General features: G+C 41.3%; 1 protein-coding gene across 12 annotated transcripts in view; it reads right to left on the bottom strand.

Annotated features, from left to right (window-relative positions):
- LOC140195375 (tensin-3-like) overlaps nt 1–15,835 on the bottom strand; it is a 449,612-nt gene that overhangs the window by 129,215 nt on the left and 304,562 nt on the right. For all 12 annotated transcript variants that reach the window (XM_072253585.1, XM_072253576.1, XM_072253577.1 and 9 more), the window contains 3 exons: nt 13,217–13,329; nt 12,443–12,503; nt 12,235–12,310 (listed from right to left, as the gene is read on the bottom strand). In XM_072253585.1, coding sequence (XP_072109686.1) covers nt 12,235–12,310; nt 12,443–12,503; nt 13,217–13,329 — 250 coding nt within the window. The remainder of the gene's footprint in view (nt 1–12,234; nt 12,311–12,442; nt 12,504–13,216; nt 13,330–15,835) is intronic.

Here is a 15,835-nt window from a genome sequence, read left to right as displayed (position 1 = left end):
CACAACACCCAATCCAGAATAGCTGATCTGCAAAGCCATCTCATAGGCACCCTAGAAATTTAGAATTTCTGGAATCCAGCACCAACCTGATTTTCCCAATCCCTCCAAATCAGGTGCAAGCCATCCCTTCTGTACAGGTCCTACCTTCCCTGGAAGTGAGCCCAATGATCCAATAGTATAATGTACTCCATTCTACACCAACTCCTTAGCCACGTACTATACTGTATAATCTTCTTAATTCTGGCCTCACTAGCATGCAGCATGGGTGGAAATCCTGCGATCATAACCCTGGAGGTCCTGCACTTTAACTTAGTACCTAATTCCCTATGCAGAACCTCGTCACTCATCCTACTCATGTCATTGGTACCTACATGGACCACGACTTCTGCCTGTTCACCCTCCCACTTAAGAATGCCAGGGACTCGATCCAAGGTGCCTCTGACCCTGGCATCTGAGAGGCAACATACCATTCGGGAATCTCGTTCTTTCCCACAAAACTTCCTGTCTGTTCTCCTATGTAACGAATCTCCTATCACCACAGCGTGCTTCTTCTCCCCTCTCCCTTCTGAAGTTAGTTTTAAGAACAGGAGTATACCATTTGGCACTTCAAGCCTCTTCCACTGTTATGGCTTACCTGATTGTACTCTTAGCTCAAATAGATAGACTTTCAAATAGACAGATAGATAGAAATACAGATATTTTATTGATCCCAAAGGAAATTACAGTGTCACAGTAGCATTACAAGTGCACAGATATAAATATTAGAAGAGAAGTAGAAAGAATAAAAAAAATAAGTAACCACAAATAGTCCAACAGGAGGGGGTCAACATTTCCCTGGCTATCAGCTGACTCCTTATAGAGTCTAAAGGCCAAGGATAAGAATGACTCATGTAACGCTCTTTGCAGCAGTGTAGTTGTCTTAGTCCACTAAGTTTGGATCAGCAAATTTGCTGATGATACAAAGACTGGAGGTGTAGTGGACAGTGAGGAAGGTTTTCAAAGCTTGCAGAGGGATTTGGACCAGCTGGAAAAATGGGCTGAAAAATGGCAGATGGAGTTTAATACAGACAAGTGTGAGGTATTGCACTTCGGAAGGACAAACCAAGGTAGAACATACAGGGTAAATGGTAAGGCACTGAGGAGTGCAGTGGAACAGAGGGATCTGGGAATACAGATACAAAATTCCCTAAAAGTGGTGTCACAGGTAGATAGGGTCGTAAAGAGAGCTTTTGGTACATTGGCCTTTATTAATCGAAGTATTGAGTATAAGAGCTGGAATGTTATGATGAGGTTGTATAAGGCATTGGTGAAGCCGAATCTGGAGTATTGTGTTCAGTTTTGGTCACCAAATTACAGGAAGGATATTAATGAGGTTGAAAGAGTGCAGAGAAGGTTTACAAGGATGTTGCTGGGACTTGAGAAACTCAGTTACAGAGAAAGGTTGAATAGGTTAGGACTTTATTCCCTGGAGCATAGAAGAATGAGGGGAGATTTGATAGGGGTATATAAAATTATGATGGGTATAGATAGAGTGAATGCAAGCAGGCTTTTTCCACTGAGGCAAGGGGAGAAAAAAAACCCAGAGGACATGGGTTAAGGGTGAAGGGGGAAAAGTTTAAAGGGAACATTTGGGGGGGCTTCTTCACACACAGAGTGGTGGGAGTGTGGAATGAGCCGCCAGACGAGGTCGTAAATGCGGGTTCTTTTTTAACATTTCAGAACAAATTGGACAGGTACATGGATGGGAGGTGTATGGAGGGATACGGTCCGTGTGCAGATCAGTGGGACTAGGCAGAAAATGGTTCGGCATAGCCAAGGAGGGCCAAAAGTCCTGTTTCTGAGCTGTAGTTTTTCTATGGTTTCTATTACTGAAAGTGCTCCTCTGTTCAGCCAAGCTGGCTTGTCCAGAATTGACAGGATTTTCCATAGGGTCCTTTGTTCTACCACAGCCTCCAGTGTGTCCAGTTTGATTCCTATAACAGAGCCAGTCTTTCTAATCAGTTTGTTGAGCCTGTTGGCATCACCCGTGTTGATGCCATTGCCCCAGCACACCACCCCATAGAAGATTGTACTGGTGACTAGTAGACTGGTAGAACTTGTGAAGGAGAGGCCTGCATACTCTAAAGGACCCCAATCTCCTCAGGAAGTAGATGTGTTTCTGGCCCTTCTTGTACACGGCCTCTGTGTTGGTGCTCCACTCAGGCCTGTCATGTAGGTGCACCCTGAGGTCCTCACCACATCCATGTCCTCACAATCAGTAGTAATAGGGAGCAGTGCAGGCTTAGTCTTCCTAAAGTCCATCACCATCTCCTTTGTCTTACTGATTTGAGCTGCAGATGATTCAGCTTGCACCACTTGACAAAGTCCTCCACCAGGGTCCAGTATTCATTCTCAAGTCCTCCCTTTATATGTGCAACTATTGCTGAGTCATCAGAGAATTTCTGTAGATGACATGACTCGTTGTTGTATCTAAAGTCTAAGGTATCCAACATCAGGGTAAACAGGAAGGGAGCCAATACAGTCCCCAGTGGGGCCCCAGTGCTGCTTATAGCCATGTCTGACACACAGGTCTGAAGCTATTTCTGCTAATCAAAAATCTTTATGTTTCCCCTCAGCAATATTCAAATACTCTACTTTCACTGCCTTTAAGGAAGAGTGTTCCAACGACTCACACACTTCTGAGAGAAAGTTATAAACCAGGCTACCACAAATTTTCAATTCTTCCACAAGAGGAAATATCCTCTCCACAAATACTGTCAAGATCCCTATGCGTTTGTCAGTTCATCTCTCACTACTGTAAATTCGAGTAGATTTAAGTCTAGCTTTTCATCAAAAGGCAACCGACCCACACCACTTATTAATATAATAAACATTCTATGAACCATTTCCAACATATCAACATTCTTCCTTAAATAATAAATATTGTAGAGTGTTCCAGATACGATCTGATCAGTATGTGTATAATTAAAGCATAACCTCCCTGCTTTTGTATTCAGTTCCCCTGCAAAAAAAGGAGAACATTCTGTTTGCTCTCACATCACTTACTGTTCTTTTTGCACCTTGTACACTGAGTTCCACTGCAATGCTAACGTAGAGAGCATCCTCTCATCAGCTATTACTGTCTGGTTTGGTGCAGCATCCTCTCAGGGTATATGAAAACTACAGTGAATTGTCATGACAGCAGAAAACATCATTACCATCATTGTAGGATTTTTATGCATCCAGGACAAAGAAGTCCCCTTCAGGAAAATGCTATAGGGCTATTAAAACAACAACAAAAACATCACATTAAAGCAACACACACACAAAATGCTGGAGGAACACAGCAGGTCAGGCAGCATGTGTGGAAATGACTAAACAGTTGACGTTTTGGGTTGAGATTCTGCTTCAGGACTCTCGTGAAAGTTTCTTTACCCAGACAATTAACCTGATCAACCACTCTAGTTAGCTGACCCACATCTCATCCATCAATTACCTTCATCACTGCAAACACTTGAAACCACTTTATATAATGCTTTTTACATTGTAAACACATGCTGGCAATTATATATTTATACACAATTTATTCCACGCTCGGTCGATTAATGTTATTTTTATATAATTCATTTTATGTAATTGTTGAATGTTTTTGCTTTTTGTTGCATGTAGCACCAACAATCCACAGCAAATTTCTAACACATGTAAATACATATGGATGATAAACTTGACCTGTGACCTTTGAGTCACAGATCATCTTGCACTTCAAAGTTCTGCATTCTCTCATTATTTAGATAATATGATTTCTTACCTTTCTTGCCAAATGGAAGATTTCATATTTCCCCACATCATACTCTATTTGACAGACCTCTGCCCATTCACTTCACTATCTATATCCCTTCACAGCTTCTTTACCTTTTTCTCTACAACATACTATCTAATTTAATAATCACACTGTCAGTGCCTTCCTGTTGGTTGCCCCCAGGGTACCACAGGGTTCCATTCCTGTGAAGTGTTTGTAATCTGAACAACTTGCAAGTCAGAAATGCAATTGCAAACAGAGTTCCTGGTCTCTTCTGCCAGGGAGCAAATTCTTCCCGTCAGTTTCCCAAATTGTCGTTTGTGTGTACAGAAGTGGTGAGCTCATAAGATGAGAAGACCTGCAACAAAATTGTGAAAGCTCAGCTCCCCAGCGCCAATCCCTGCGACAAAGTTCCAGAGAATCTCACACAAAAACTGAGCAGCTACTCCAATGCAAAACAGGGGGAAGGCCGCAATGCCACAGACTTCTTCCAGTGACAAGCTCATTCCACTCAGCACCTCCCTCACACACAACCTTCTGCACCCAGTGCAGGCGGCACATGAAAACAGCACCCGTAGATTTTCCTCCAAGCTACACATATCGGGTCCCTCATCTTCCCTGACTCAGGTCCTGAGGCAATCTACCCAACAGCTCCGTGGATCTACTCTCGCCAAAGGAACCGCAGCAGCTTAAGAAGGAAGTTCACCAATATCTTCTCAAGAACATGTAGGGATACATGGCCAATAAACATTTACCTTTCCAGTGATGGCCAGGGTTTAATAAAGGATTAAAATGAAGCAATATTAACCTGAAGTCTTGTTTGGTCCCTCTGGTAGACATAAAATCTCTTCAGGGAGCAGAGAACCTAGCCAATATTCCATTCCCCATTGATCACAAGAAAGGCACACTAAATTGGTTTACATTTTCATTTATGGAAAATTGTTGTGTACAAAATTGGTTATAGTGATGCTCCCAATGCTTCAACAGTACTCCAGTGCTTGTTAGAGGTTAAAGTTCCAAGAAAATTTTTTATAGAAGTATATATATGTTACCATGTACTACCCTGAGATCCATTTTCTTGCCAGCATTTATAGGGAAAAAGAAATACAACAAAATTTTACAAAAAAAACCATACATAAACAGAGAAATACTGACCAATACTAATGGCAAAAGAGGACAAATCATGCAAATAAAAGTAATACTGAGAACATGAGTTGTAGAAGGTGAGTGCAGTTTGTAGGATCAGTTGAGAATAGTGGTGAATGAAGTTATCCATGTTGGTTCAGGAGCCTGACGGTTGTACGGTACTGACTGTTCCTGAACCTTTGAGGCTTGTGAAGTGCAGTGAGGCAAACAAAAGTAATTAGTGCAAGCTCCTGTTTCTCATCTTCCACTGTCCTAGCTTGGAAGCATCTGAATTTGATCAAATTTAAAGTCCAATTTTCAAATGAGCCTGATCATTTCAATTTCTCATTGCAACGTAACTACAACCAGACCCCAACTCATTCCGATCACATAATAATCCCTTCAGTGCTGTTCTGAAATCTATTCCAGCCTCAGGCTTCTCCTAACATTGTACAGCACAGAAATAGCTCCCCCTCCCCTGCTCTCATCTATAACTTGCCAGCTTCTGCTCTTCACCCTCCCCTACCCACTTTTTTTATTCTGCCTTCTGCCTCTTTCCTTTCCAGTCCTGATGAAGGGTCTTATTCCAAAATGTTCACTATTTATAATGCTCTGTAGACGCTGCCTGACCTGCTGTTTTCCTCTCACATTTTGTGTGTTATAGAATAGGATTGCTGGTCCACAATGAATGTGTTGATCATCAAACAAATCTATACTAATCCCATTTGCTGTATTAATTGCATCTCCCTCTATGCCTCACTCATTCAGATGCCTCTTAACATTTGTCACTGTTCCTGCATCCTTCACTTCCTCTACAGCTCATTCCAGACACAGTATTGTGTGAAAGATTTATCTCTTAAATAGTCATAGAGAAGTACAGCACAGAAACAGACTCTTTAGCCCACCTAGTCCATGCCAAAAACATTTAAACTGCCCAATGCCAGCAAGCAGCACCAGGACTATAGGCCTTCAGATCACTACTATCTATGTACCTGCCCAAACCTCTCAAACATTGAAATCAAGCTCACATGCACCAGTTGTGCTGTCAGTTCATTCCACACTCTCATGAACCGCTGAGTGAAGAAATTTCTTCTCATGTTCTTATTATGGTCATCCTGACTGGCTGCATCACTGCCTGGCATGGGAACTGTACCTCCCTTAATTGCAGGGCTCTGCAGAGAGTGGTGCAGACAGCCCAGCGCATCTATAGTTGTGAACTTCCCACTATTCAGGACATTTACAAAGACAGCTGTGTAAAAAGATCATTGGGGACACAGGTCACCCCAACCACAAACTGTTCCAGCTGCTACCATCTGGGAAATAGTACTGCAGCATAAAAGTCAGGACCAACAAGCTCTGGGACAGCTTCCTCCACCAGGCCATCAGACTGCTTAACTCATGCTGACACAACGGTATTTCTATGTTATACTGACTGTCCTATTGTACATACTATTTATTATAGATTGCACATTTAGATGGAGACGTAACAAAGATTTTTACTCCTCATGTATATGAAGAACATAAGTAATAAAGTCAATTCAATTCAACTTCTCACCTTTTGTCCATAACCCATGACATCTGATCGTAGTTCCAGCCAATCTCAGTGGAAAAAGTTTGTTTGCATTTACCTTATCTATACCCCTCATAATTTTGTATACCTCTCAATCTTCTATGTTCTAAAGAATATAGTCCTAACCTATTCAATCTTCCCTCATAACTCAGGTCCTACAGACCCGTTAACATCCTTGTAAATTTTCTCTGTACTCTTTCAACCTTGTTTACATCTTTGCTGTAAGTAGATGCACACAATACACCAAATTAGGTCTCACCAATGTCTTATACAACTTCAACATAACATGTCTTGTACTCAACACATTGATTTTTGAAATCTTGCTTTACAATCCTATTTACCTGTGACAACACTTTCAACAAATTAAGGACCTGTCTTCCCAGATCCTTTTATTCTACCACAGTGCCCTCCTGTTCGATGTGTAAGTCCTGCCCTGGTTGGTCCCAGCAAAGTGCAAAACCTCGCACTTGTTTACATTAAATTCCATCAGCATTTTTCATCCCATTTTTCCAGCTGATGCGGATCCTTCTGCCACTCATGACAGCCTTCTGCACTGTCCACTACACCCCCAGCCTAGGTGTCATCTGCAAATTTACTGATCCAGTTAACCACCTTTACATCCAGATCAATGATATAGATGACAAACAAGAAAGGACCCAGCACCGATCCTTGCAGCACACCATAGGTAATAGGCCTCCAGGCAGAGATTCTGTATCTATCCCCTGAGTAAATACAGATGCAAATAATTCATTAAAGACCTCCCCCATCTCTTTTGGTTCCACACATAGATTACCATTCTGCTCTTCCACAGGACCAGTTTTGTCCCTTGCAATCCTTTTGCTCTTAACATATCTGTAGAACCTCTTAGGATTCTCCTTCACCTTGTCTGCTAGAGCAAATTTATGCCTTCTTTTAGCCCTCCTGATTTCTTTCTTACGTGTTCTTTTGCATTTTTTATACTCCATAAGTACCTCATTTTTCCTACCCGTCCACACCTGCTATGTACTTCCTTTTTTCTCTTAACCAGTTGCTTCGAAAATCAAGGTTCCCACATTTGTTATCTTTATCTTTTACTCTAACAGGCATGTATAGCTTTGTACTTTGAAATTTTCATTTTTGAAGGCCTCCCACTTACCAAGTACACTGTTGCCAGAAAACAGCCTGTCTCAATCCACACTTGCCAGATCATTTCTGAAAACATTAGAATTGGCCTTTCTCCAATTTAGAATCTCAACCCACAGACCAAATCTACCTCTTTGCATATTTACTTTGAAATTAATGGCATTGTGTTCACTGGATGCAGTGTTCCCCTACACAGACTTCTGTTACCTGCACTGTCTCATTCCTTAATAGCAGATCCAGTATCGCATGCTGTCTCATTGGGACTTCTATGTACTGATTTAGGAAACTTTCCTGAACACATTTGACAAACTCTATCTCATCTAGTCATTTTACAGTATAGGATTCCCAGTCAATATGTGGAAAGTTAAAATCACCTACTATAACAACCTTATGATTCTTGCAACAGTCTGCGATCTCCTTACAAATTTGTTCCTCTAAATCCCTCACACTGTTGGGTGGTCTGTAATATAGCCCATAAACACAAAATGCTGGAGGAACTCTCCAGCATTTTGTGTGTGTTGCTTGGATTTCCAGCATCTGCAGGTTTTCGCTTGTTTGTGATTTCTTATTTCTCAGTTCCACCCATAATGCCTCCTCATTAAACCTCTTCCCTCTCACATTCAACTTACACTCTCAGGCCTCAGCTTCTACCGTGTGAAACTCCTACCATGTAAAAAAGATTCTGGCTATCTATCCCATCCATGCCACTCTTAATTTTATATACCTCTATCACCTCTTAGCCTCTTTCGCTCCTATCATGCGACAACCAGAACTTCTAGTCTGACCTTGGTTATTTCTTTAAAAGTGTAGTTTCAGAATGAATGCAACAACCGTGTATAATGCTAACTGTAAATGCTTCCTAGATCCATGCACAAACTGCTGGAGGAACTCAACAGAGTAAACAGTCGACGTTTCAGGCCAAGACCGTTCATCAGGACAGCTGAAGAGTCTCGATGAAGGGTCTCAGCTGGGAACGCCAACTGTTCACTCTTTTCCACAGATGCTGCCTGATCTGCTGAGTTCCTCCAGCATTTTGTGTCTGTTGCTTAGATTTCCAGCATCTGCAGATCTTCAAGTCTTTGTGCTTCCTAGACTACAGAAGGACTACAGATAAGGGAAAAAATGGCAAAGAAATGGCAGTGTATGGTCATGAACTTTGGTAGAAGAAATGAAAGGGATGACTGTTTTCTAAATGGAGAGAAAATACGATGCAAAGGGACTTGGGAGTCCTTGTGCAGAATTCCCTAAAGGTTAATTTGCAAGCTGAGACAGTGGTGAGGAAGGCAAATGCAATGTTAGCCTTCATTTCAAGTAAACTAGAATATAAAAGCAAGGATGTAATGCTGAGGCTTTATAAAGCACTGGTGAGGCCTCACTTGGAGTATTGTGTGCAGGTTTGGGCCCCTTATTTTAGAAAGGATGTGCTGATGATATTGGAGAGGGTTCCAATAAGGTCCACGACTTGGGTTTCAATTGAGGATACCATGTATATTCAGCAGTCATTTTGAAGAGGAAATCATGTGTTGGTCCTGATAGTAGGAGGATCTGAGAACAGGAGCTGAAGCATTTTGATTCAATTATATAGAGTCCTGGCAAAGCTGCAAATGGAATATTGTGTACAGGTGGTGGAACTTAGCGCCGACGGAAGAAAGTGGGAGAGAAGAGAATGTTACTAGATTGATTCCCTATTTGTCCAATGCAGAAAAATTAAGAGAAACACACACAAAAATGCTGGAGGAACTCAGCTCAGGCAGTGTCTGTGGAGAGAAATGAACAGTTAACATTTCAGGCTGAGACTAATCATCAGGTCTGAAAAGGAAGGATGCAGAAGCCAGAGTAAGGTAGGGAAAGGGGAGGGGAGGGGAGGGGAGGAACATAAACCTGCAGGTAATAGGTGGAGGAGTGTTACATACCTCATGGGTATCTTGTAACTGTCATATGACCATGATGTAATGGTCTTGTGATGGTGGGGTGATGTAATTTTCCTGCCAGTGTGAGGTCACGTGATGAGATGTTCACATCAGGTATAAAAGGAGAACCCCTGTTGTGACGCAGTTGGCATTGTGCATTAAACAAAACATTGAAAATGATAGGGAAACACCAGACAGGATTGTGTGAGGAATGTCAGGAAGAGGAGTCAGTAGAACATGTAGTTTTGTGTTGCAGGAAGTATGGGATACAGAGAGAGATGATGAGAAATAAATTAAGGGAGTTGGGGATGCAGGAATTCACATTAAAAGGGTTGCTAGGCATGGGTGAGAGAGCACAAGTCCGGGTATTTTTAGCGTTTTTAAGGGATACAGGGGTTTTTTATAGGATATGACGAATAAACAGGAATAGGATACTAGGATGGTCAAAGATGGGAGGGTGAAGTGTAGGTTTGTATATATATATATATATATATATGTGTGTGTGTGTGTGTGTGTGTGTGTGTGTGATTGGGTGAAGGAATTTAGAATGTATGTCTAGTGCACATTCCGGAGCAGAGGGTGGCGGTAATGCACCATTAAGCTGGATGCCAACCGCCGTAAAACAAGATACAGACAGACAGACGCAGTTGATTTTCAGTTAGTTTTCAGTTTAGTTCATCAGTTACTCCGTTATGCTGCTTATTCGTCTCATGACGCAGTTTCCTTTTAAAACAGAGTTTTACTTTCTATTGTAAGGTACAGAATCACTGTGCCGGCAGTTTCACCAATCGCTGCCAGCTTTGTTGCGGTATTTTTGATTTACCTTTACAGTAGTATGGGAGAGTGAAGACCTGACTAAAGTACGGGAACCTTGAAGGATCGAATAAAGTTGGAGTCATTTGACGGTTTTATAAAGGACCGACCTTATTAAGTCTTCATTCAGAAAAGTGACCTGTATCTGAGATAACTCCTGGAAGAGTAGGGAAGTTTGTGCAGTGTTCATTCGTCAGGAAAAGGTCAGTTCCTTGAAGCCGTTTTATTTCCTTCGTCGTGAATCCTTTGGAGAATCAGCAGTAACGTCACGTCTTCGGAAGAAATCCGTTTCCAGAGAAGTCTCTCCTTATTGACTGTGTAAATCACTTGGACTTTTGAATTTACCACTTTAAGACTGTGTTCGAATTTACCACTTTAAGAACTGTTTTCGAATTTACCCTTTTAAGAACTGTTCCAGAGTTGCCGTATGGCAGTTAACTTCTGGTTAAGTTAGTCGTTTGAATACTTTTTGCTGTTGTTGAGCAGAGTTTAATAAATGTTTATGTTTGTTTATAAAACCCTGACTCATTTCTATATTCATTGTTGCTAATGTCATAACAAGGCAAACAGCTGAAGAAGGAGGAATTTGATTAGATGGACAGTAGAACATGGAAATAGGGAAGGAGATGGAGAACTAGAAGGAGTGATGGGGCAGGTCATGAGTGTGGGGAAGACAAAGAGAATGAGTGAGAGGAACACTGTAATGTAGTAAAACAAAGGGGGGGGGTGTTGTGAAACAAGGAATATGGAGGGGTATGGTTTTGGAAAATTAGGGAAATCACAGTTGATGACATCAGTTTGAAGACTACCAAGCCAGAATTTGAAATGTTGTTCCTCCAACCTGCGTCTGGCTTCTTTGCGGCAGGGGAAGTGGCCATGGATAGATGTGTCAGTGTGGGAATGGGAAGTGACAATGAAATGGATGGCCACGGGGAGATCCTGCCAGTTACACTGGGTGGAGCAAAGCTGCTGACAAAACGATACCCCAATCCGTGTCAGGACTCACTGATCTACAGGAGGCTGGATGAAATTAATCACATCGACGGTCTTTCAAGTGAAGGTCACCATAATGTCACCTTTTAAAAGTTGACCTGGCTCTATTGAAATTCATATTCCAGCCTCACCTAGATCAGGACTGTTTAGAGACTCGAATGAATGGTGGTGAGGGAGGCAGATGTAGCAGTTGACACAGTTGCAAGGATAAAATTAAACAGACCAGGCTGTTCTTTTTAAAGGAAAAATTAAACAGACTGGTCTTACAAACTATGAAGTTTATAAGAACTGATCTCATTGAAAGAAACACAATTCTTTTGGAGGACTGATAGACTATGCATGAAATCAATATTTCCCCTGAATACAAGAAGGCAGTCACTATCTAAAAACCAGTATTTCGCTGTTCAGGACATTGGCGAGAAGCCATCTCTTCACCTGGAAGATAATGAATCTGCTGAAGAACCAGTGGAAGCTCTGCCACTGATACAGTCAAGACAGAGATCAACAGTTTTTGGACATTAAGGAAATCAATGATGTTAGGGATTGTGCAGGAAAATGAACCAAAGAAAAAGATCAGTCATCCAGAATGATAGAACAGGGGCCAAATCAAGCAGATCAATCAGTCTTAAGACTGTGCAAAAACTATACAAGAAATTACTGTACAAATTTAAAGAAAATTCAACCTGTTTTTCTCCTCCAAAATGTAATATGACTTCTCTGTACAATTTATGGCTGAGATGTTTTTTTTTCTTGTGAATACTGCTTACATAATGGTAGGTGCCTGTGATGCTGCTGCAAGTACATTTTTATTGCAGCTGTGCACATCTTCACTGCCGTATGCATATGACAATCAACTGGACTTTGAGATAATTTCCTCTTGACTTTTGTGAAATCAGTATCATTGTTGGTCACAGTAAACTCACCATTATATCACCTTTTAGAAGTTGTGCTGGCTCTATGGAAATGCATATCCTGCTTTGATTTTCAGCCCCGACATTGCTGTATAAAAGAAGAGAATATGAAACACGTTTTATTTCCATCCTCCTGCCACCAACTCTCAATGAAGAGAAGTACTGAAAATGCAAAGTGAAACTAGTCAAACCTGGTTTACCTTATGAGAGTAAAACTTACTAGATTCCTGAAGTGTAGACTGGTTGCATTGCTTGGTAAATCTTTAAAAATGGGCGGCAAACTGCAAAATGATAATTATTAAGTGAGAATTCCTGGCTTTTAAAACTTTTAATATAGAACTTCTGATACACATCAGATACTAAAATTGAACAGCTATGTACATGTTATCCTTACTGATTGATCGACAATAAAACCTGGTCTTCACATCAGTCTCATAAAGGAAAGTTAAAGAGAGGGATGATTGTATATAAAATAGAATTTATTTTATCACAAAAATATAGCCCAAGTACTTCAACATGAAACAGGCTCTTCTGTTTAAGTCATGCTTGCCAACCAAAATGCCCATCTTAACTGATGAAATTTGCCTACGTTTGGCCCATATCCCTCTAAACATTTCCTGTCCTAATACTAGACAGAAATTGTTCAATAATTTAGCATTCCATTTTGTAGAAGCATTAGTTCCATCAATTAAATTTTCAGTTTAATGATGGCTAAATGGCAGCTTTAGCTCCAGAATCTGGAGTTTGCAAGTTTTAAAAACATTTGAAATTTTGTAAAAGATCTTCCCTGTGCACTTTCCTGAACAGCCATCAAATAGTCCTCTATAGCTGGTTCCCAGTCTAAGAATGATCAAGCAATAGCATCCAGAGTACAGCATGGCTGCCATTTTTAACAAGGCAATTTTGCAGTTTATGAACACAAAAGGAGGTAATTATTAATGATTGGTACTTAGACACTAACTTTCTATATTCTTTGCTGATTTCAAAGTCTTACCTCCGCCAGTGTCAAAACTGGGAATGCCATGCAAAATGACAAAGTGCAGGAACAATGGAGTGGTGTTCATTTTCACTGAACCAGACAGCAGACCATTAAAAAAATGGACATATCTGAATGAGAAAAACAAATTGTAAAGTTAGTCTGATCTTTGTTATTTATTACTTCCTTTAATCTTTCAACTGTTAATAGTGATGTTATGAACGAACTGTTGAAATGTGCTGTAGATGAACTAAATTGCTAAATTGATTTATTATTGTCATATGTACTGAGGTACAGTGAAAAACATCTTGTATACCATTTCTGCAGATCAATTCATTACAACAGAGCAATGAGATAATACAATGTAAAACAATTATAGAATGCAGAATGAAGTGTTAGTTACAGCTGAAGTGTAGTGCAAACAGATAGTAAGGTGCAAGTAGTGAAGTAGATTTGAGGTCAGAATTTCATCTTATCATACTAAGGGGCTGTTCAATAGTTTTATAACCGTGGGACATAAGCTATCCTTGAATCTGGTGGTACATGGTTTCAGTCTGGGACATGGGAGACAAGAGAATATCCAGGCTGACCGAGGTCTTTGATCATGCTGCCAGCAAGAACTGTAAACAGAGTCCATGGAGGGGAGGCTGGTTTCCATGATGTACTGGGCTATATTCACAACTCTCTGCAGTTTCTGGCGGTCATGGGCAGAGCAGCTGCTGTATGAAGCTGTGATGCATCTCGATAGAATGCTTTCAAAGGAGCACCAATAAAAACTGGTGAGGTTCAAAGAGAACATGCCAAATTTCTTTAACCTCCTGAGGAAGTTAGAGGTGCTTTCTTGACCAAGGTGTCAACATGGCTAAATCTGGACAGGATATCGGAGATGTTCACACCTACGAACTTGAAGCTCTCAACTCTCTCAAGCTCAGCATCATTGACTTAAATGGGAACACGTACACTGCCCCCATTCCTGAAGTCAACGACCAGATTTCTTGTTTTGTTGTCTTTGTGGGAAAGACTGGTGCCATGACACCATACCATTCGGCTCTCGAACTCCTTCGTGTACTTCAATTCATTGTTATTTTATAAACAGGGTGCTATCATCTGCAAACTTGTAGATGGAGTTAGAGCAGAAACTGGCCACACAGTCCTGAGTTCAAAGGGAACACAGTAGGGACTGACGATGCAACACCGTGGGACATCAACATCGAGGATTATCATGGCGAACCCCTGCACATCATGTATATCCTTACTGATTGTTGTCTGTTGGTCATAAAGTCAAGGATCCAGTTGCAAAGAGAGGTATTGAGTCACAGGTCAAGAAGTTTGATGATGAGTTTGCTTAGAATTATGGTATTCAGGGCAGAGCTGTAGTCAATAAACACTAGTTTAATGTAGGTGTCTTTATTGTCCAGGTGCTCCAGAGATGAGTGGAGGGCCACAGATATGTGCCATGATCGGCCTCTCAAAGCACTTCATCATGATGGGCATCAGAGCCACCAGGTAGCTGTCATGAAAGTACCAGACCTTGTGTTTCTTAAGTGCTGGGATGATGGTGGTCTTCTTAAAGCAGGTGAGGACTCAGATTGAAGCAGGATAGATTAAAAATGTCTGCAAGTACCCCCTCAGCTGATTTGTGCACAACAGTGACTGTGGGTCAAGTCCACTGCAGGTTGTCAAGATGGATAGTGACATTCCAATCCCCTTCTATTCAAAGCATGCATAGAATACATTGAGCTCATCCAGAAAGGGTGTGCTGTTGTCAGCGAAGCTTCCTGACTTCGTTTTGTAGCCCTTTATAGCATGTAATCCCTGCCACAACTGACAATTTAAGATAATTCTGGTACTCCAGTTTGGACTGATATTGAATCTTGGCATCCCTGTTAGCTTTACAGAAGTCATATCTTGATTTATTGTAAAGGTCAAGGTCACCTGAAAATGCACACCACAGTCCAAGACTGTAGTAAGGTTCATCCATTGTTTCCACTTTGAAACACCTAAATTGTCCTCAACCTCAACACACTTGCTGATGAAGACTGTGACAGTGGTGACTCATTTAGCCTGCCTACTGAATCTTTCAACATGAACCAGCCTACTGACTCAAAACAGTCCTGCAGAGGCTCTTCCAGTTCCTTATGACTTTCTGTGCTGGATTCTCAGATTTCAGCTTCTATTTGTGTACAAGGAGAAGAAGCACAGCCTGGTCATGTGACTTAGCAAGGGTGGGTCCATGGAGGGGTGGCTTGGTGATGGTAACATAGTAATTGTCAAGGGTATTTGGACCCCTGGTGGGACAGGAATCATGCAGGTTGTAATTTGGTAACACACTCTGAAGTTGATATGGTAGAGCTGCCAGCAACAATGAAGAGGGCTTCAGGGTATTCTGTTTCAGGACTGTTGGTTCTTTCAGTGCAAGCTTCAGATCCACCTGGGGTGGTGAGATGTAGGCTGACGTCAGGATAGTTGAAATGAACTCCCATGGTAACACTTGATTCTACAATATTCCATATTGGATGAGCTGGCTGAGCAGAACTCGCCAAGACCACACTGCCTGAGCACCACAAGGCATTAAGAAGCTGAACCTTCCACTCCAACATTGTCCGATGATGCCATAAGGGAATCTGTTAAATTGAG

Source organism: Mobula birostris, chromosome 3 (assembly GCF_030028105.1).
Source record: "Mobula birostris isolate sMobBir1 chromosome 3, sMobBir1.hap1, whole genome shotgun sequence".
NCBI classification, from domain to species: domain Eukaryota; kingdom Metazoa; phylum Chordata; class Chondrichthyes; order Myliobatiformes; family Myliobatidae; genus Mobula; species Mobula birostris.
Note: the sequence above shows the minus strand (reverse complement) of the source record. Positions and strands in the feature narration are given on the sequence as shown.